Source organism: Talpa occidentalis, unplaced genomic scaffold (genome assembly GCF_014898055.3).
Source record: "Talpa occidentalis isolate TD23 unplaced genomic scaffold, MPIMG_talOcc4v2.1 talOcc4.13, whole genome shotgun sequence".
Lineage (NCBI taxonomy): Eukaryota > Metazoa > Chordata > Mammalia > Eulipotyphla > Talpidae > Talpa > Talpa occidentalis.
The window spans coordinates 28,658,985-28,679,439 of record NW_023601322.1 but is presented as its reverse complement, the minus strand read 5'-3'; the positions used below and the strand labels follow the sequence as shown (position 1 = coordinate 28,679,439).

The window sequence follows — 20,455 nt, the reverse complement described above, 5'->3', positions numbered from 1 at the left end:
CTCCTGGCTTCACCGCTCCTGGCTGGCGGCCAGCTCTCAGAGCGCCATTTTGGGATTCCTGATCGGCGGATCGGGTAGGACTCATTTAAAACTTTGTCTCCCACTTTTCTCCCAGAGCTGTACATTTCCTCATTTCCCTTTCCCTTGTAAATAAACCTTTTATTAACCTTTCACGTGTGCCTGCAGTAGAGCATTAATAAGTCCTTTTAAGCGCGCGGGTGAGGACCCACAGTCAGGCACCCCGTTTTGTATCGGGGCTGCTCTACAACAGTTTGGCGCCCAGCGTGGTTTCCAAGTTACACCCGCGGTTGACCAGCCCAAAGTAACATTCCTTGCGTTGGTCACCATAAGCGCACTAGTTCTGCAGGACTAGCAGTATAATATTTGTCAGGCTTTGTGGACTCCACCCCCACTCCAGACTAAAGCCATCAGGACATTGGGAAAGACAAATCCCATCACCACCAAGGGGAGGGTGGCTGGGACCTGAGGGTGGAGTTGGGCAGCCAGGTTGGATATAAAAACCAAACACGTGGGCCTTGCTCTCTCTCTGGCTCGCGATCGCTCGCCTCCTGGCTTCACCGCTCCTGGCTGGCGGCCAGCTCTCAGAGCGCCATTTTGGGATTCCTGATCGGCGGATCGGGTAGGACTCATTTAAAACTTTGTCTCCCACTTTTCTCCCAGAGCTGTACATTTCCTCATTTCCCTTTCCCTTGTAAATAAACCTTTTATTAACCTTTCACGTGTGCCTGCAGTAGAGCATTAATAAGTCCTTTTAAGCGCGCGGGTGAGGACCCACAGTCAGGCACCCCGTTTTGTATCGGGGCTGCTCTACAACAGTTTCACAAGTGAGTCCTACCAAACATTCAAAGATGAACTAATGCTTACACTGCTAAAACTCTTCCAAAACGTTGGGAAAGAAGGAATACTACCAATATATCAGACTAATACCAAAGCGAGGAAAGACGCACGCGCACACACGCACACACACACACTCTACAGACCAAGCTCCCTAGTGAGCATGGATGCTAAAATCCTCAATAAAACCTTAGCAAACCAAATCCAACAACACATGCATCAAAAGGATTATACACCACGACCAAGGGGGATTTATTCAAGGGACACAAGGATGGTTCAACATCTGAAAATCAATTAACATATTTCACCACATCAACAAAAAGAGAAATACAAACCATACGATCATATCAGTAGATGAGAAAGCATTTAATAAAGTTTAACATCAATTTATGATGTAACTTGGGATAAAAGAAACATATCTTAACATAATAAAAACCATCTATGCCAAACCCACAGCTAACATCATTCTCACCAGTGAAAACTGACAGCCTTTCCACTAAAATGGAACAAGACAAAGATGTCCACTCTCACCACTGCTTTTCAATATAACACTGGACTCCATAGCTAGAGTAATTAGGCAAGAGAAAGACATAAAAGGAATCCAAATTGGGAAAGATTAAAGCTGTTTTTATTTGCCGATGATGATATATATTGAGAACCCTCAAAAATCTATGGAAAAAAATAATTAACACAATAAATCAGTTCAGTAAAGTAGCAGGTTATATAGTCAATACACAAAAATCAGCAGCCTTCCTATATGCAATCAGTCTGAAAAGGAAGAAATTAAAAAGACCATCTGATTTACAGTTGTAAAAAAAATTAAATACCTGGGAATAAACCTAACAAAGGAGGTGAAAGACCTATACAAGGAAATTATAAAACATTGTTAAAAGAAAAAGAAGACAACTCAAAGAAATTGGAAAGACATTCCCTGCTCATGGATCAGAAGAATCAACATTATCAAAATAGGCATTCTACCAAGCAATTTATAGGTTCAATACAATTCCATTAAAAATTTCAATGACATTTTTCAAAGAAATGGTACAAGTATTTCTGAAATTCACAGGGGATCACAAACCAACAAAAGAACACATACCAAAAATAGCCAAAGCCCTCCTGACTAAAAAGGGGAAGTAGAGGTGTTATACTCCAAGACTTCAAACTATACTTTAAAGCCATACCAAAGATAGCATGGAACTGGAACAAAACACACACACAGACCAAGGGAATCAAATCACTGCCAGAGATCAGGAATTTAAGTAGGAAACACTGTCTGAAGAATTTTATGGCCTTGTTAGAAAAACAAGATAAGCATGAAACAAAAGTAAAAACTTCAAATAGTCAATAATTTGGTGTTAAATTGGGCAATACTGGCCCCACGGGGACACAGGCTAATGGTAGAGGAAGGCAGATGACTGAGAGTGATAGAAAATGCCACAAGCCATGCATAGTTGATTTGGGTTTTGAAGAGTGATGTGGCCTTTCCTGCAGAATGCTTCAATGAACACTTTTGTTCCCTCCAATGTGTGCAGCCCTGTTTTTTAGACTGAGCAGGTAAAGACATTTCTCAGATTCCATTGCAAATAGGAAACCACGATTCCTGCATGGCAATTCACTCATAAAATCTGGAAGAGAATGAGCAAGTGAAGTAATGGGCAAATGAAGATACTGGATCATCTCACAAGCACAGTGAAGGAGTTTGGGTTGAGTGTCAGCAGATTCCTTATCTTGCAGATATATCCTACTTAGCATCCATTTTTTGAAGTATGACTTTCAACCTAGCAATGGCTCTTTAGTTCTCCCTATGAATCTGTAGATTAATGTTTCTTAATTGACCCTTTTCTGCCTTAACTAGCAAAAGTATATCTTTAGCCTCAACTAGCCAGAGTGTATTCCATAGTCTGCAATTAAGAAGCTTGAAAGACAGAAATTTATGTTTGTGTGCTCAGAGGTGACTTTTTGGGACAGGCAAATGTGCACAGGTTGGAAAAAATGGTCATCTACATTACTGAAAAATTATGGCCACAGATCAAAGTATGAGAGATCTTGGAATCTAAGATATGACATTAAAACTCTTGAGAAAAGACAACTTAGAACCTCTGATTAAATAAGACTATTCAAAGAGAATAATTTAAAGACATTAGTAGTCTATTAACAAATCAAAGAATTAGGAAATGCTATAAAGTCAGGGTTTTGAAGGTGAGGCATTTGGAGAGCTGGGAGGTAGGGTGGACTGCACAGAAAAAACAAAGCCAACCCAGGTTAACACCTTTAGAATGACCTGCTGTAGGGTTCACCTCTGACTGGTGCCTGGGACTGTGGCCTTTGGATATGTTTCATATTTATAAGGATGTTCTACCCACCTCTGCATTAACCCACTAAATTTCTTGACACACTATCCTTCAAGTCCAAAACCTTGATAATAATGGCAAGTTGTTCTCCCTATGTGACTAGAATAAATAAAGCCTCTGAATTTGAGTCTTAAACAGGCTTTCCTGGTAAGAAACACTTCACACATATTTACATTTCACTACTTAAAAAAAAAAAAGTATATTTCACGTGACCACTCTCAGAAATGAAACCTTGAGATGCTTATGGATGCTTCAAGACTCCACCTGTCATGTCTGTGTCCCTTGTTGACCGATACAAGAAACTATAGCTGGAATATTTGTGAGTTCTTCCAGCGAATCATTGAAGGTGTGGGTGTTGTGGGTAACCAGAAACACATAGCCATCCCTTTATTTTTAGCATTTTTAATAAATTTGCTTTTAGGTAGACTTTTGGAAACAACAAATAGTTGATTATGTGATCTAGATTTAAAATCTTTTTCTACTAATAGATGGTTCATATTTTTTGGTATGAGAGATTTGATATTATCAGTATAATTTATAATTTTGTGATCACATTACACTTATGTTTCTTTTTGAAGCGTGCTCTTTAAAATGTGGAAGGTGTTAAGTTTTCTATTATGGATAATGGCATGGATAATCATAAAATTAGCAGCTTTAAATAACATGCAATTTAGGTCAGTGTTCTGTAGTTCAGAAGTCTGGAACAGCATGACTGGATTCTCTGCTAATGTTAAAATCATTGCTCTACAGTCCTATTTTTATGCCAGGTGTAACAGGTGATAATTGTTTTCATTCAGAGTTCAGGTCATCTTCCAAGATCAGTTCTGTTGTTGACAGAATTTAATTCCTTGTGGTTGTAGAACTGAATTCTCCATTCCTTGCTTGCTGTCAGCTGGGGTCACTTTCAGCTTCCAGAAGCGTCTTTTAGTCCTTGTCAAGTGTTCCCATCCATCTTCAAGCCAGCAACAGCATAACAAATCCTTTTATTGCTTCAGGTCTCTTCAACTTCCTCTTCTATTAACAGCTTCTTTTAAGGGGCTTATATAATTAGATCAGGTTCGCCTGGAAAATCTCCCTTTTGTCATTTAATATAATATCATCATGGGGTGACATTTCATCAGTTTCATAGTCTTGAGGATTAGGATAGGAAACCTTGGAGGGCTGGTTTTAGAATTCCTTTTAAAAAATAGCTTTGAGGTATAATTCACAGTCTCAAGTTCACCCTTTTAATGTGTGGTTGATGTTTTTTAGTATATTCAGTATTACGCATCCTTACCCCCAAAAGTAACCCTGTACCTTTTGCAGTGTTTCCTACTCCCCTTCCCCAGCACTACTAACCTTTCAGTCTCTATAGATTTGTCTGTTCTAGACATTTCATGTAAAGGAAATCATGCATGTGGTCTTTGTACCTGACTTCTTTCATTTAGTTTTCAAGGTTCATCCCTACTGCAGCATATATCAGTACTTCATTTCTTTTTCTAACTAAATAATTTTCTATTGTATGGCTATACCACATTTTGTATATCCATTATTCAGTTGATGAATATTTGGATTGTTTCCACTTTTGACTGCTACTATGAAGAGGTATGAACCTAAACACATATATATATTAACATATACATGTAAACCAACATCTCAATAAAACTAATTAAATAATAAATTATGAAGTTTTGATGAACCTTATAAACACTTTAGAATGTTTATGGAAAGCTAGCTTAACTCTATTTGATTACAGACTTGTTTAATTCCTTAGTAGGTTTTGCCTTATAGGGTTGGGTTAGCAGTTTATCTGATATCTGAACTACTTAATAATAGATATATTAAGTGTTTAAGTAAAATTTTTAATAGTTTTTAATTGTTTAGGTCTGTAGTGGAACAAAGCACGGGGCAGGTTCTCAATCGATTCAGGCAGATGGATAAAGGAGAATCCTGGAGCCCTCAATGTCTTTTTCAGGCTTTTCTGCTCTTTCTATACCAATTGTTGTGAGGCAAGGCTGCACACAGGTAGGCAAGGCAGGGAGGCTAGGGGCCTGGAGGCTGGCAGTCCCTGGTGAGTCTTTACTCTTTCTCTTTAGGCTCTCTCTGGCGTTCTGGTTTCTTCCACTCATAGCCATCGCTTGTCCTCTCCTAGCCATTCTGCTGCAGCCATTTTTGTCTCTGAGTGACGCCGCACTTATACCCTCAGCCTCCAGGCTCAGGTGTGCACACTTGCGCATGCTCACACCATGCTCCAGGTGTCCACCATCAGGCATGTGTGCCCTGAGTCCACACTCCCAAGCGCCTCCTGCCTTAGCACAATCAAGGCTGCAGGTGATAGCCAGTGGTGTAAAAGCCTAACCAATTCACTTACCCTACAAGGTTTTTATATGAAACAACATAAGAGAAATTTGGTTGGCTTGAGTAGACTAAACATTAAACAAAAGAAATTAACTTCTTATTTACAGAAAACTCAGATTTATGAAGGGAGTAATGAAGATTTATAAAGGGAATAATGGGACAATAGCAAGACCTGCTTGACTAAATCCGTAAACACAACAGGGCAGAAGTTTGGATAAAAATAACGAGCTAGGTTATGGGTGGTCTTGATGATTAGCTCTCTCCTTGTTCAACTCTATAATTTCATTTCTAAAACTTATTACTTTCCCAAACACATCATGATTTCATGTTTCACTCACTGTTTTGGCACTGGGGAACACTGTATGTTCTCCCATAACGTCACATATAGGTTCTTGGAAACTGTGACTTTACACAAAGTGACATATAAGGAACAATTAAACCATAGACTAATTGATACCAACAAGAGGTAAGTTCCTATGGTGTAGTTCTGGTCACATCACTAAGCTTCTAAATAAAAAGCCAAAAGCATTTGTACTATTACACAGTTATTTGTATTCATTCATTCTCCAATACCCTTAGTCCAGGTCAGAGTCACAGGTGGCTGGATCCTATCCCAACAGCTCAAGGAACATGGTGGGATCCAAACCACAGGCCATGCTTCCCTCACAGGGAACACTCACAATGCCTGCCCCCCACCCTCCACCAACTTACTCCCACAGGAACAATTTAGACACACCTGTCAACCCTACAGGCACCTCTTTGGAATGTGGGAGGAAAGCAGAGTAGCCAAAGAAAACCCATGCAGACCTGGGAAGAATGTGCCAGCTTCAGGCAGAAGTGGCTCCAGCTGGGAATCAACTTTTTTCCCCCTTAACCAGTGTTACCACCAAGTGATGTTGAATAGGACTAAATAGCGTTATTAAAGGACTTATTGGACCACCTGCTGTACAGGGAAGCACAACATAGAGTTGCTATATTCATGGACTTTAATTACTGAAAAGAGACAAATTTAAAAAGCAGCCAAATAAATACCTAACTTCAAGTAGTGATAAATGCCATGAGGATAAAATATAAGATAAAGGGAGGGAGATGATAGAGATGTTATTAGAATTTTATTCAGAAAGGTTTATGTAAGGTCATATTAAAGCACAGATTTTAATAACGTGTGGGAAAGACATTATGAGGAAGATAATTTCAGGAGGAGGGTCTCAGCAAATTGCAAAGGTCTTAGAGACCGAAGGAACTTAGTGTATTTGTGGTACGAGGAGGTTACAGTGGTCGAAGGAGAGTGAAAATAAGGTCAGACAGACGGATGAGGGTGGATCACAAGGGACTTGTGGGTCGTGGGATAGAATTTGGATTTCATTATGTGATGGGAAAGCAGGGAAGCATGCTATTCGGCCTGCTGAGACTGCATTTTTCCTTCTTGGTTATCTGGATAATTCTCATTTACCTTGCAACATCTACCATCATCTCCTGTGGGACATGCCCTTTAACTCCCAAGATAAGGTCAATAACCTCCTCCTGTGGGCCGCATCTGCACAATAACCGATTACTGACCTCTCCCACTTTTTACAGACCTGGTCTGTTGATCCCCCCACCCCCGAACTGTGTTTTTGCTTTTTCCTCTTTGTAGCCCTGGAGTCTAACACAGCGGGAGATGCTAAGTAAAGGTTCAATAAAGGACATCACTCTCCATCCAGGGGGGCGAGCTCTCAACCTCTTCGGAGGGAGCTGTCCCGGGAGGATATGGCTGCAGCACTTCCCCAGCTCTCTCTGCTCCCAGAGGAAGGGCTTCAGTTTCAAGGATACTTATCCCTTGGCCACAAGAATGCCTCTGGGGAGACCCACATTTCAACTGTCAGGAGTCCGCTGTCCCCCTTTGCCCGTTTTCCCCGTCCTTCCTGAGCCCCGGGGCGGCACCTCCTCGGGGCCGTAGGGTTTCCCAGCACAGCCTCCAAACACTCCCGGCGCGCCTTCCCCGGCCTAGCCACACCGGCACCCCCTCTTCCCCCCGTGGCCACGCAAGTCCAAGCCGCGGTGCCCACGGGCAGCCCGGGCTCGGCGCCCCGTCGCTCCTCGGGGCTCCTAGCGCACACGCCCTCGTCCCCCGGTCGCCCCCACGGCCCCCGCCCCTCACCTAGGATGTGGGTGATCCCGAGGGTCAGCTTCTCCAGGTGCGGCTTGCTGCCCCCGGCAGCGGGGACTGCGCGTCCTCCATGGCTCGCGTCGCGGCTCCGCGCGCGGCCAGTGCGGCGCCGGGGGGCCGGGGGGCCGGCGGGCGCGGCGGGCGGGAGGGCGGGCCGGGGGCCGCCGCAGCGGGGCCGTGGCGTTCACGGCATGCCGGGACTTGTAGTGCGCGGCGCCTGAGCTCTCGGCGGCGCAGAGATGCGGGGCCCGGGCCGGTCTGGGAGCAGCAGCTCCGCGGGGCGACCCTTTCCGCGGGCCGGGCGGGCGCTCCACCCCTCGCCGCGGGTACACAGCGACTCCTCGGGCCCGCCCGCCCCACCCCGCCGGGGCCGGCCGCGCAGGCGAGGGCGGGCCTGGGCGCCGTGCGGCCAATGGGCTCTGGGCCTGCGGGCCGGGGCGGAGCCGGCCGGGCGCGGCGCCCCGAGTGGCGGTTGTTTCAAGATGGCGGACGTGGCGGGCCCCTCCCGCCCGGGCGCCGCGGCGTTCTGGAGCCGGGACTGTATCCTTTGCGGGGCTGGCAGGGGGCTCCGCCGCCCTCCTGCGGGCGATCGCGTGGGTCTCACGGTGGAGGGGAAGCTCTGTGCGAACCCCGGGGGCGCGGCCGCCCGTCCGGCCGTGGTCCAGGTGCCGGGAATCAGATGGCCGGCCAGCCGGCGACAAGTCCCGTTTGGAGCTCAGGGGTGGGGCTCAGCGTAGATGTTTCCCAGCCCTCGCGGTCCCTGAGATCTGGAAGATGGCCTGGAATTGTGGCCCGATCTGGGGCTCCAGGGCCCCCCCGCCCTGGGTCACCTCGGGCTCGCTGTGTCCTTGTGAGGAGAAGGGAAGCGTGTTGGGTTTGTCCCGTTTCAGCTGGACCAGGTTCCTTTTTGTTTTGATTTAGGAATGTCAGGACCTTGTGGGACTTCGAAGGCTTGTCAGTGAGAATTTATTTTCGTAGTGGGATTTTAGAAGGGGTGCGGGTCTTGGGTCTCCTTATCCTGGGACGTGATCTGGTGGTGCTTGTTGCTGAGTAGGATCCGAATCATCCTGCTGGGAAGTACCGTCGATTGAAGATATAGATTATGGGTGTCCACTGGCAATATTGACATTCTTGGATTGTTTGGAGGTGGAGCAGCAGTGGAACTTTTACCATGTTGTTGTATTCGGTGGTTCATTGTCTGATGAGATGTCAAGTGCGTTTCCCTGGGTTTGGTAAACTGTTCCTACCTGATCTTTGGTCCTGATGATGGTTTACGTCATGTTAATTGGAGGAGTGTTACTGAAAGGAAGGCAATTATTGTTGGGTGCTGCAGAGGCTAGTCTTTTTGTATCTTTACTGGGATTGGTGATAGCAGAGTTAGAGGCAGAATCATTGTTTGCAGATTCTACTAAACTCCCTGTGAAACTTACACAATTTTTTTTATCATTTTCCTTTATTGAGTTACTGGAATTGAAGTGTCATAATTTGGAGAGAGGTATATTTTTGCACTTCATGCTGCTCAGTGTTTGTCTTATGCACTTTCTAAATAGAAGTACCACTTTTCTCTGTTAAGTTGGTGAGAATCAAGTGAAATCAATTTCGCATACTGGATGAAAGCACACTAATGCACCATGCAAATTAAGTACTTTTTCTTTTACCTGTCAGTAGGGCTGCAAAAAGAATATATTCATTGGGAACAACTGGGTTGAATCAGGAAGTCAGGAATTGCCAATGAGTTTGTTGTCCTGAAACACTGCCACTGCATTGAGAGAAGTTTGTGATAGAGGAGGTACAAGTAGGTTATTAGCTTGTAACAAGCTTCTTTAGTACATTTTCATAACCATGTGGTTTTGGTTATTATTACTTAATTTTATGACCAATGATATTGCTCTGATATAGAATAAATGGTGTATGGGGGAAGCAGTCTGTTGGGTTGGAACTGAATAAATTAACAGGTATGTTAACCTATGCTCTTGGTCTTAGTTGTCTGTACTCACTTATTTGTCCTGTTACTATTTCACCTAGAAGTCATATCCTCCCTTCTCTTCTACATTCTCCCTTACTCTTAAAATTACTGTAAATACCGTCTTTCTATTGAAAGTGAAGAGTTGAAATTGTATACGAAAAATGGTTGTGACTACATCCTATAGAAATTCAGTTGCTTGAATGGAATTAAAAGGGTTCTACTAGCGCCTGTTTCCCCAACCTATTTCACAAAATGATCAATTAACATCCTGCATAAGATACTTTCATTTTAAATCAAATGCAAATTTGTTACTGAATCTTTGCTAAAAAGCATATCCATAGTTATTAGTCACTTGGTTTAGTCATGTGTTTTGGGTCTTGATTTATTTTCTTGTCATATTAATGATTTCCCAAGTCACCCCAAAGTCTTTATGGTTTAACTTTCATCAGAAAAAAGTATGTCCCTATAATTTGGTATTTTCACATTCTTCAAAGATTTTCCATCTTCACCTTTATTGAACAGTTAGAAAAATGTGATTGAGAAAGTTCCCAGTCCTATGTTTCCTTCATGTGAGGACGGATCATCTGTGACTGAATGTCACCTTTTTTTTGTTTTTGCTGTTGTTCTTATGTTTTATGCATCACCTGCACAGTGTGGTTCAGCAGTGCTGTTTTGCACAGGTTACATCTTTGTACCTAATGTGTAAACAATATATAAGCCATATTGTCATTTTGGGTTAAATCTACAAAAAAAAAAAAAGTGCAAGCAATAAGCCACCTTTCCCCTTCATTATTGTTCTCAGTAATATCAGAAATTAGTGTTCTTCAGCATCTAAATGTGAATGTAAATGTACTCAAGTGTATTAACAGTATTAGTAAGTTGATATTAAGAAATACTGGACCTGGTGAAAACATTGCTATAGCTATCATCTCTGCCATTGAGTTTTCAATTAAAAATAGACAAAGAATTTATGTGGATGTTACATTAATATACTATCCAGCAATCCAGCAAAGTAGTTGTGGTCACTAATCATTACATATTCATGTGTTAATGGTAACTGAATGAAACTCATAAGATTACAGTTGTCAGTACTAAGTTTCTTTCAGATTCCAGTAATCTAGACATGCTTCTCTCTACTGTTTCTGCCTTTGATGTTTTAATTCTGGGCATTTGGATAGATTGGTATGAGCATTCTCTTGTTCTCCCATAAAGTATGTATGTTTTGTGGGCATCTCTGTATTTGAAGAAGATAAATATTTGGATTCTCATGACAATATGATGAAGACAGATTACAAGGATTAGAAAGGAATGGATGGAGGCAAAGTCAAATCTTTTCAAGACTTTGTTGAGGTTTACTGGTTATTTTTATATTTAAAAAGAAATGTAGCATGGTGTAGCTAACAAGTTTTGCCAGTTTCGTTTGATTAAAATAGAGAAAGGTGACTTTGAAAGTTGTTGGACAGTGACTTTAAAAGTAAATGAATATCAAACTCATTCTTTCATAGGTGGCTTACAAGGAGGCATTCTTTGATGTTTGGAGATACCAACATTGACCAAAGTGAAACAAAATCCTCTCTCAGTGCTTACATTTTAGTGAGATGACATAAGGTGTGGGGCTTGGTATCCTTGGGTTATGTGTGTCTTTTTCAGTCTGCCTTGGCTTTACTACACATAATTCTGTCAAGTTCCTTCCATTTTGCAATAAATTGCATATTTCATCTTCTGCATCCAGTCCTTTAATCACTGGGCACTTAGATTGTTTCTATGTAATATAAGAGACATAAATGATTATTATCGTTTTGATTTTTTTTTTAGTGTGTCTACTTATTGACACCCTTCTTTTATATTTAGTTTCCATTTCCTTTGTCTTATATTACTTGTATTGATTATTATTTTTTGATTATTATTTATTGATTATTATTTTTTATTCTCTCTTTTTCTGTTGATTTTTGTCTGAAGGTTCTGCTGAAAAGTATGATGGACTATTTTTGGATCCTGTTGGATGGGTTGATATCAAATGCATTCTAATGGGCCACATTTTTACTCTCCTCCTCTTCCTCATTGTATAAGTTAAGCATTTGTTATTTCTATATTGTTGCTTTATATTAACTCCTTTAACATTTCTTTCATGTCTATCTTCGTGTTGCTATATGCACTTAATTTTTTATTTTTCAGTGAAGCTCCTTACCCTTCCTTAATTCCTGAATGATAGTCTTACATAAGAAAGTATTCTAGATTGGAAATCTTTTTCTGACTTTAAATATATCCTGTCATTTTCTTTTTGCCTATTAAGTTTCCACTGAAAAATTCACAGTCTAATAGGTCTTCCCTGTAGGTTACTCTTCTTTCTCTTGATACTTTTAATATTCTATCCTTGGCATTGCCCTTCAGTGGTTTAATACTAATATGTCCTGGTGTATGTCAGTCTAATACTATTTTGTTTGGAACATTTTAGTCCTTTTGAAACAGGTTGATATGGTTTTCAGCAATTTTTTTTTAATTTTCTATGCCTTTTTCTTTTCCATCTCTAATGATATGGATGATATGGATGCTAGTTCTCTTTGTTCTCTGCCATTGTACTTTCAGACTCACTAATTCTCTCCATTACTTGCATTTGTCTATGTTGAGGACCTGTATTCTAATTTTTAATTCAGTTACAGTATATTTTAGATACATTAGTTCTTGTTGTAACAGTCACATTTTTTCTCAGTCTTTATTGTGATCCTGTTTTTCTTCATTGTTTTTCTTAACTCAGCAAGCATGGTTATAACTCTTTCCTTAAACTCCTTCTCAGACATATTCTATGGCAGTGCTGGATTGACGCTTCCCTTATGGTTTTTTCGCGCCAACATTTGTGAATGATGTTCTTCTGTCTCTTCATTTTTAATTTTTATTGTTTTGAAAAGGGAGTTTCCTTATCTTAATAAATTTAAATTGGCTTTATACCTCTCCTAAAAGAGGCTGAATATAATCCTACTTTTTTTTATCCAGGAACCTTAGGTATCTATTATTTTATAGACCTGGTGCTGGTGAGGACTGGGGCACTAGGGCACTGAAAGGTCACCTCCATTCATCATCAAGTGTTCAAGGTTCTACAGTGCTAGTTGCCTAAGTTGTGTGTGGGGGGTCCATTGTACTCACCTCCTTGGCCAAAATGTCTCCAAGTCTTATGCCAGTCTCAACCTTTAGGCTATGGTTAGGCAATTGATGCAGTGCTGGGTGAGGACTAAAGTTAAGACATAGCCACAGCTGGGAATTTTTCTCTTTGCTTTTAGAACATGGAGTCTTACTCTTGGGTGCTTACTCCTGTTATGAAGATCCATATGCTTCAAACTCTGGTTATTGTCTTGATTTTGGCTCTTAGTGGTGGCAAGACAGGTGTCTGGTATATCACTGCTTCAAGATATAAATAGTAGTTGCCTCTATGAGGAGACACTGTTTCACTATGCTTGATCACCAAATAGCTGACACTACTTGGCTCTCCCCTCTGGTTTGGGCTCCAGTTGTTCTAGTTTGGGAGAGTTAGGCTCAAGGCAGTAGTCATTTTGCGCCAGTATGGTATGGTTTTCCAGTGGTACACCCTCTGTCCTCCATGCCAACTCCTTGTACCTCCTTTTCCAGTGTAATGCCAGTTTTTGAGTTAACAACAGAGGAGCTCTGTACAATAGCTGCTCTTCTGTGTTGGATTGTACTGCCTAGGTATTACTCTAAACCCAGTTTAATTACAATTTTCCCTACCCTTTCCACAGTACTGTTGTTTCTGAGGTGAAATGCAGTGGTCATTTGTTTCTTTCAGGGTTGTTGACTTTATTATGTTGTAATTTTTTTGGTCTTCAGTGTTTGATGTTGAATTTGAGGTATCTTGTGTGTGTGTGTGTGTTTTAGTTATCTTTTATACATCTAAGTGGCAATGTTAAATGTAGGGGATGGGCTTCTGCTAGAGATTAATTTGGCAGACAGTAGCATATTGATAATATTTAAAGGCCTGAGACTGAATGAGATCACCAAGGAAATGAACAGGGAAAAATGTCCAAGGAATGGACTTTGGAGGCACTCTAAGATTAAGAGGCTGGGAAGAATCTAAGGAGACTGAGATGCGTAAGAGTTAAAATTAGAAGGTCGGGATCAAATTGAGTGTATAGTATCTTTGAAGCTAAGGGGAAATGTGGTTTAAGGAGGAGTGTAGCTATCTATAGCAAATGCTATTGATCGTATACAGTCAGGCCTGAGAATTGACTGGTGGATTTAATAATGTAGAGACCATGGTAACCTTGTTAAAAGTAGTTGTTCTAAAGTGATGGGGTGGAAAGCTTTTTGGGATAGGTTCAAGAATGAATGAGAGGAGAGAAATTGAAGGTAGTGAATGTATCAATAGATTACTCCTTTGAGGAGTTTTGCTGTAAAGGGAGCAAAAATGGCACAGTAGTTAGTGAGAAAGACATAGGCTCAACAGAGTTTTGTTTTCAGGAGAAAGAAAATTATTATATATTTGGACGCTGGAAAAAGTTTAATAGGAAAAATGATTCATGAAAGAGGGGAGAAAATATCATGTAGAAGAAGGGATGGTATTTTTTTGCATAAGGCCTACATTGACTTTAGATAGGAGCAGGGACAGTTCATCTATAGTAAAAAGAGGGAACATAGAGTTTATGGACATGAATATAAGACAGTCAATTAGATATGTTGGTGGAAGCTTGTGGAAGGTCTCTACAATTTGTTTGTCTTAAATGAAAAAGGGAGACCAAGTTATTAGCAAAGAGTAAGGATGGGGTAAGTAGTGTCAAGTTTGAGAAAAGAAAGTATGAAATACCTGAACTTCCAAGTTCATCTTCGAGGGAACTGAGTAGAGGCCCCAGTGGTTGGTCTGTTGTCTAGGCTCCTTTGTGAATGGTCTAGGGAAGTGTCCTATGTTTTCCAAGACCTAAGTTGTTAGTTTTTCCACAGCTCATCCTTGTAGAATATTCTGTAAGTTAATTATATATTTTCTAATTGAATACATGGCCATATGGAACTTTTTTGAATCTTGAGCTCCTGCCTTCTTTTCTTCCCTCCAGATACTTTTTTCTTTATGTATTTTCAAATAGCACAACATTTATTGGGCATCTACTGTGTTTGCAGTGCCCTTTGTTAGTACCAGTAGGTAAGAAAAGTTGAATCAGTTTTTGTTGTTAAGGAGCCTGCTTAATTTCATTTTAGGGGATTTTAATGTTTTGTGTTCTTAGGCTGATAGATTAAGTGTCAGGAAATTTGGAATTTCTCTGCTCCAGTGTTAGCTTCTATCAAGTTTCCGTGGCATTGTGGAATCTAATGCTTTATTTGTATTATATGCCTTTAAATTTTTTCTAATCTCCATCTTTGATATTTGAGGGAATTTAAAGTTTAGGGCATTATTTATTAGCCAAAATTTTGAAGCTGTGATTGTGCATGGTCTAGTATAGAGAGCTGTTAGAGACCACCTGACAGCTTCAACAGTTGGCACTGCAGTTGTCTTCTCAATTCTCATAGGGATTCTAGGCATTTCGGATCAGCATTCCCTAAAAAGACTCCATTACAAGGGTTAATCTTGCACTGAAATATAGTGAATTTTTTGAACATGTTATTAAATTCACCATTTTACTTCAGCTATTTCCAGGAGGGAAATTGTTAATAATTAATTTGCCTAGAAATTTTGGAAACAACACATTTTATATAAAAGAACAGAAAACTCCTCTGAATTATAAATATTGTTATAAACCAATGCTACCTCAATAAAAAGAATACCAGAAAACTGGAATTTTTCTAGGTCATTTGGACAAAATAGTTTAGATACTTCTTTCTGAAAGTGTAATAGGAGGTTATTATGGACATACCCAGATTTAGATATAGTTCTGAATAAAATTTTGTTTCTGGAAGGAAAGGTTTCTTATTGGTTGTCTTTCTATAGTAGTGATAAGAACTTAGCCTTTCTAAATTTCTCCTTTTCAAATTCAAAATAGTTCTTTTTGTCTTAAATTTCCTCCATTTGTTAAATAGTAGGGCTTCTTGGGACATTTCATGAATGCACTGCAGAAGGATAGAAATTGTCTTTGTGTCTGCATGATTGACTTGCCCTCAAACAGTGTTTGTTCTTGAAAGCTGACGCTTTTTTGAAATTATTTATTCAAGCCTAAAATAACTTGTCATTTCTCCAATAATGAGCAAACTAGAACACTTAACTCTCTGTTTGCAAAAGGAAAGTAAATGAAAGGACCCTAATAGTACAGTACCTCACTTGGGAATTAACATGGATAAAAGTTTTATGGAACAAAGTCTTACAACATTTGACAAAGCATGTAGTTGGATATTGGATTATCTTTTATATTGTTTTCCTTCATGTCCTTCTGCAAAGTTTCTGATGAAGAACAATCAGTAGTATATGTTCCAGGTATGATTTTCTATGTTAATTTTTAACTTTCCTTTGCTTCTTAAATGTTAGGAGAAAATGAAACCTTAGGACAACTTTGCAGGTAGAACTGGATAGAGGATAGTTAATCAGAGAACCTAATTTTTTATTTTTTATTTTTATTTTTTTAAAGATTTATTTATTTTTATACAAGAGCTGGGGTATAGGCCAGAGGCATGGGAGGGTGAGACGATTCACCAGAGACAGAGCGGATAGGCAGACTACCGAAATACACTGCTGAGGGGAGCAGCAGGAGTGGCAGGAGAGGTCTGCCATGTGGGAATCTCCCTGGCAGGCCAGGAATCGAACCTGCGATGCAGAGGCTGCAGACAGCTTCAGAGCGCTGCACTTGACTTGCACTACCAAGGAGGCCCTCACTTACATATTAAGAAGCAAGAGATTCTTATTTTTTGTGTTATGAATAATAGCCGAAATTTAATATTTCAAAGAAAAGTAAAAATTTCTTGATTTAGGGTTGATATAATAGACTCCTTAAAGTTTACTGGTTATTACTTAGATGAATAGTAAAACTGAGAAATTGTAAGTACCCTAATGATGTGACCATCAGATTAATTTCCCCTAAATTAAAGTATGTATCACATGCTATAATTTATTGGTTTTAATGTGACTCATGAATGTTCACAACACCTTTTAAAAATATTTTAATGAGATCCTTAGTTTATTCAAAACATCATTTCTTCATGATTCATTACTTATTGAGAACTTTAAATGAAGTTTATCAAGTATGGAGGGGTGGAATTAAGAGAATGAGAAGTTATAATTTTGATATCATCTTTGATGAAAATCCTTAGGAACGTCTACAGAAGAAAATATCAGATCAAGACACAAGTTGCTGAGTCCAAAAGCTAATCTTAAACTTAAGACTTCCAAGGTGAATGCTGCCTCAGTGTCCATGGAATCTTTAAAAGGTGCAGGAGATGCAATAGATGAACAGGTCAGTAATTTCTTTAATTTTCTTTCTGAATTTACAATCTTTTTAAATTCTTACCAGTAGATGATTTTCTGTAGCTCTTCAATAAGGGCCCTTGAACTAATATTAGATGATCTGCAAGGATGATAAAAATATAGAGGAGTCTAGGATTCTTTGAATAATACTTGCTATAAATATAAAATATTTGGATGACTAACAAAATTTGCTCCAAAACATCTATGGTAGTTTAAAGTGCTAAGAAAAGTTACTGACTTGGTTCCAAAAAAGGATATTAGGATATAGATATATCCTAATCTGTGTAGAGTTAGTAAATCAAATTTACAGCAGTTGTTTATGATTTTTGTTCATGTGAAATTTCCTTATGTGTAAGAAAGATGTTTTAAAAGTAAATTTAGCCTGGATTATTATTGTTTTTCCTTCATTTGGAATTTATCATATAAAGACTGTTTTTATAAACCAGTCATTGATTTCTTTCTCCCTTGCCTTTAACTCTAATATTTTGTAAAGTTAGTAGTAATTCGTAGTTACTTTGTAACATTAGCATCTATATAGTCCTTTGACTGAATCCTAGTTTAACAGCTATTTCACTTTACTTTTATTATATTTTGTTTTCTCCATCAGAGTTCTAGTCAGGTTTTGACAATCTGTCACCTGTGGGTCAAATATGCTTGCTGCCTGTTTTGTAAATAAAATTTTGTTGGAAACTCTATATATTGGGAATCACGCCCATTCTGCAATCATCTCATCTCCTAGCAACCACTAAGTACTTTTAGTGATAAAAAGAAAATTGTAAATAGATTTTCCCATTAATTTTGCTTTTGGTTTGTTCACGGCTAGTGTAGTGTAGTGTAGTGTAGGCAGTTGATTTTTGTCATTTGAGCTTGTATCCTGTAATCTTTCTGGATTCATTTATGAATTCTAATAGTTGTGTGTGTGTGTGTGTGTGTGTGTGTGTGTGTGTGTGTGTGTAAACTCCTTATAACTCTATATACATAGGATCATTCCATCTCAAAGTAGAGATAATTTTACATTACTATTTCCAATTTGGATTCCTTTTATTTCAGTTGTTTTTCAGTTGAATTCCTTTTATTTCAATTGTCTAAAGACCATTGCATTTTAAATATTTTCCTTTTGCTTAATATATTTCCTTTAACTTTTATATTTCAGTTATATTGGGAATAATCTTTTTTTTTTGCTTCTGATGACTGAAGAATATTTATTTCACTTTCATTTTTTGAATGTATTTTTACTGGTTATAAAATTCTAAGTTGATAAATTTTCTTTCAGTACTCTGATATTGTTGTGTAGCACCTGGCTTGCATTGTTTTTGAAAAGAAATGTAATGCCATCCCTTATTTTTATTCCTTTATATTTAATATGTGTGAGTTTAAACTGGCTACTTTTCAAATTTTCTTTTTATCACTAGTTTTAATTATAGTATGCCTTGGACTAGTTTTCTAAATGTTTCTTGGTTAGGATTTGCTGAGCTTTCTGCATCTCTGGGTTTATAATTTTCATCACATTGGGAAATTTTGAAGCCACTATGTCATCATGTCTTCAGATATTTTTGTGTCTTCCCGCTCTTCTCTTTTGAGGACTCCAATTACACAAATATTAGGTGACTTGAACACACATTTCTCTGATACTGTGTAATTTTTTTGTTGTTTGTGGCCTGTATTTGTCTATAGATAGTTTGCATTGCTGTGTCTTCAAATTCATTAATGATCTGCTATGCGTGATCTGCCACTAACCTCTTCCAGTATATTGTTCATGTAATACGATATAATTTTCTCTACAAGTTCATTTTGGGTCTTTTGTTTTTATTTACATATTCCAAATCTATAATAAACATACTCAACCTTTCTTCTAGCTTCATGAACATATGGAATATAGTTTTAAAAGCTATTTTAATGTTTTTGTTTATAATTCTATCAGCTGAGTCATTTATGGGTAGATTTTGATTGTGTAATTTTTCTCCAAGCTATGGATTATATTTTCCTACTTCTTTGCCTGTCTGCCTGCTTGTTTTTTATTGGATGCTACAGGTAGTATGAATTTTAATCTCTTGTGAATGTTGGATATTTTTTAATTTCTAGAAATTGGGGGTTTTTTCCCTGGGATATCATTGAGTTATGTGGAAGAGTTTGATCCTTTTTTGTTTGTTTTAAAGATTTATTTATTTATACAAACACTGGGTACAGTCAGAAACGCGGGAGGGTGAGAGAATTCACCAGAGCCAGAGCAGGGAACAGAACAGACAGACTGACAAAGAAATACACTGCTGAGGGGAGCAGCGGGCACAGCAGGAGAGGTCTGTCGTGCCATGTGGGACCCTCCCCGGAGGCCAGGGATCAGACTGGCACTGAAGAGGCTGTGAGCAGCTTCGCAGCCCAGCACTCAACCGCTGCGCCACCAGGGGAGGCCCAAGTGTGATTCTTTTAAAGCTTGGTAGAGCAGCTTTTATTACAGGGTTAGTTTTGCCCACCATAGGCAGTATTCTTTTGAATAATCTGCCTGATGCACCTTGAATTGCAAGGTTTTCCATTCTGACTAGTGGGAATACACAGACCATTCATGGCATTTAGCTACAGAGAATATTTCCAGAGTTCATTTTGGGATTTTGTGCAGTTCTTTTTTCACTTATGTTTCTTCATAAACACATGCTGATCATTGTGACTTGTTGACTTGCAGGGAGACCTTCTGTAGATCTCTAGAACTTTTTCTATGTGCAGCTCTATTATCTCCATTCTCTGCCCTACAAGCTCTAAACCTTGGCTTTTCTGGACTCGCAGATTTATCATCTCAGTTTGGGTCGCTGGGCTCCCTCTGGGTCTCTGGACTCCATCTGGGTCTCCAACCTTGCACCCTGAAAACTTTCATGTTATCCGGTAGTTTCTCAGTGTCTTCTTAGTGACTGCTTTTCAATGTAAATTTCACAATGTATCCATGGTGGAGAATCAGTTTCGTAGTCTGTTTTTTCGCTTGTTTGTTTGTTTTGTTTTGTTTAAAAAAAAAAAACACCACTTTAAAAGGACAGGTTTATTAGGAAAAAGAGGAAGAAAAAGAGAGGCATCTGCATAGTCACAGACAGGAAGGGGAGCTGCTCTTAGTCTGTTCTGAATTCACAGTAGGTTAAATAGCACAGGTTAGTGCTCCACCACAATAAAAAATAACTAAGACATTTCACCTTATTTTAAGAGGTTTCTCCAAAAGTATTAAACGTTTTCTTAAGATTTTTTTTTTTAATAGAATTTCTGCACAGGTGGAATAAAGAGTGCATCACTGAAGGATTTATGTCTGGAAGACAAAAGACGCATTGCAAACTTAATTAAAGAACTGGCCAGGTGAGACAAGAGCTTCTATGAAATGCATTATTTTGTAAGAGAGGCAACGGTTTTTGAAAATAGAAAATTATAAATAGAAA

General features: G+C 39.3%; 2 protein-coding genes across 3 annotated transcripts in view; one reads left to right on the top strand and one right to left on the bottom strand.

The window, feature by feature from the left end:
- TPGS2 (tubulin polyglutamylase complex subunit 2) overlaps positions 1-7,822 on the bottom strand; it is a gene marked incomplete at its 5' end in the record, with an annotated part of 34,623 nt that extends 26,801 nt beyond the window's left edge. The window contains one exon of the mRNA XM_037508273.2: positions 7,684-7,822. Coding sequence (XP_037364170.1) covers positions 7,684-7,822 — 139 coding nt within the window. The remainder of the gene's footprint in view (positions 1-7,683) is intronic.
- A 328-nt stretch (positions 7,823-8,150) lies between these two features.
- KIAA1328 (KIAA1328 ortholog) overlaps positions 8,151-20,455 on the top strand; it is a 264,073-nt gene continuing 251,768 nt past the window's right edge. Inside the window, exons 1-4 of one of the 2 annotated variants that reach the window (XM_037508638.2) lie at positions 8,151-8,232; positions 16,026-16,061; positions 16,892-17,034; positions 20,281-20,375. In XM_037508638.2, the coding sequence (XP_037364535.1) occupies positions 8,175-8,232; positions 16,026-16,061; positions 16,892-17,034; positions 20,281-20,375 (332 nt within the window). In that variant the 5' untranslated portion in view covers positions 8,151-8,174. Of the gene's footprint in view, positions 8,233-16,025; positions 16,062-16,891; positions 17,035-20,280; positions 20,376-20,455 lie in introns of those variants that run through there. The other variant, XM_054694085.1, reaches the window with a different exon arrangement.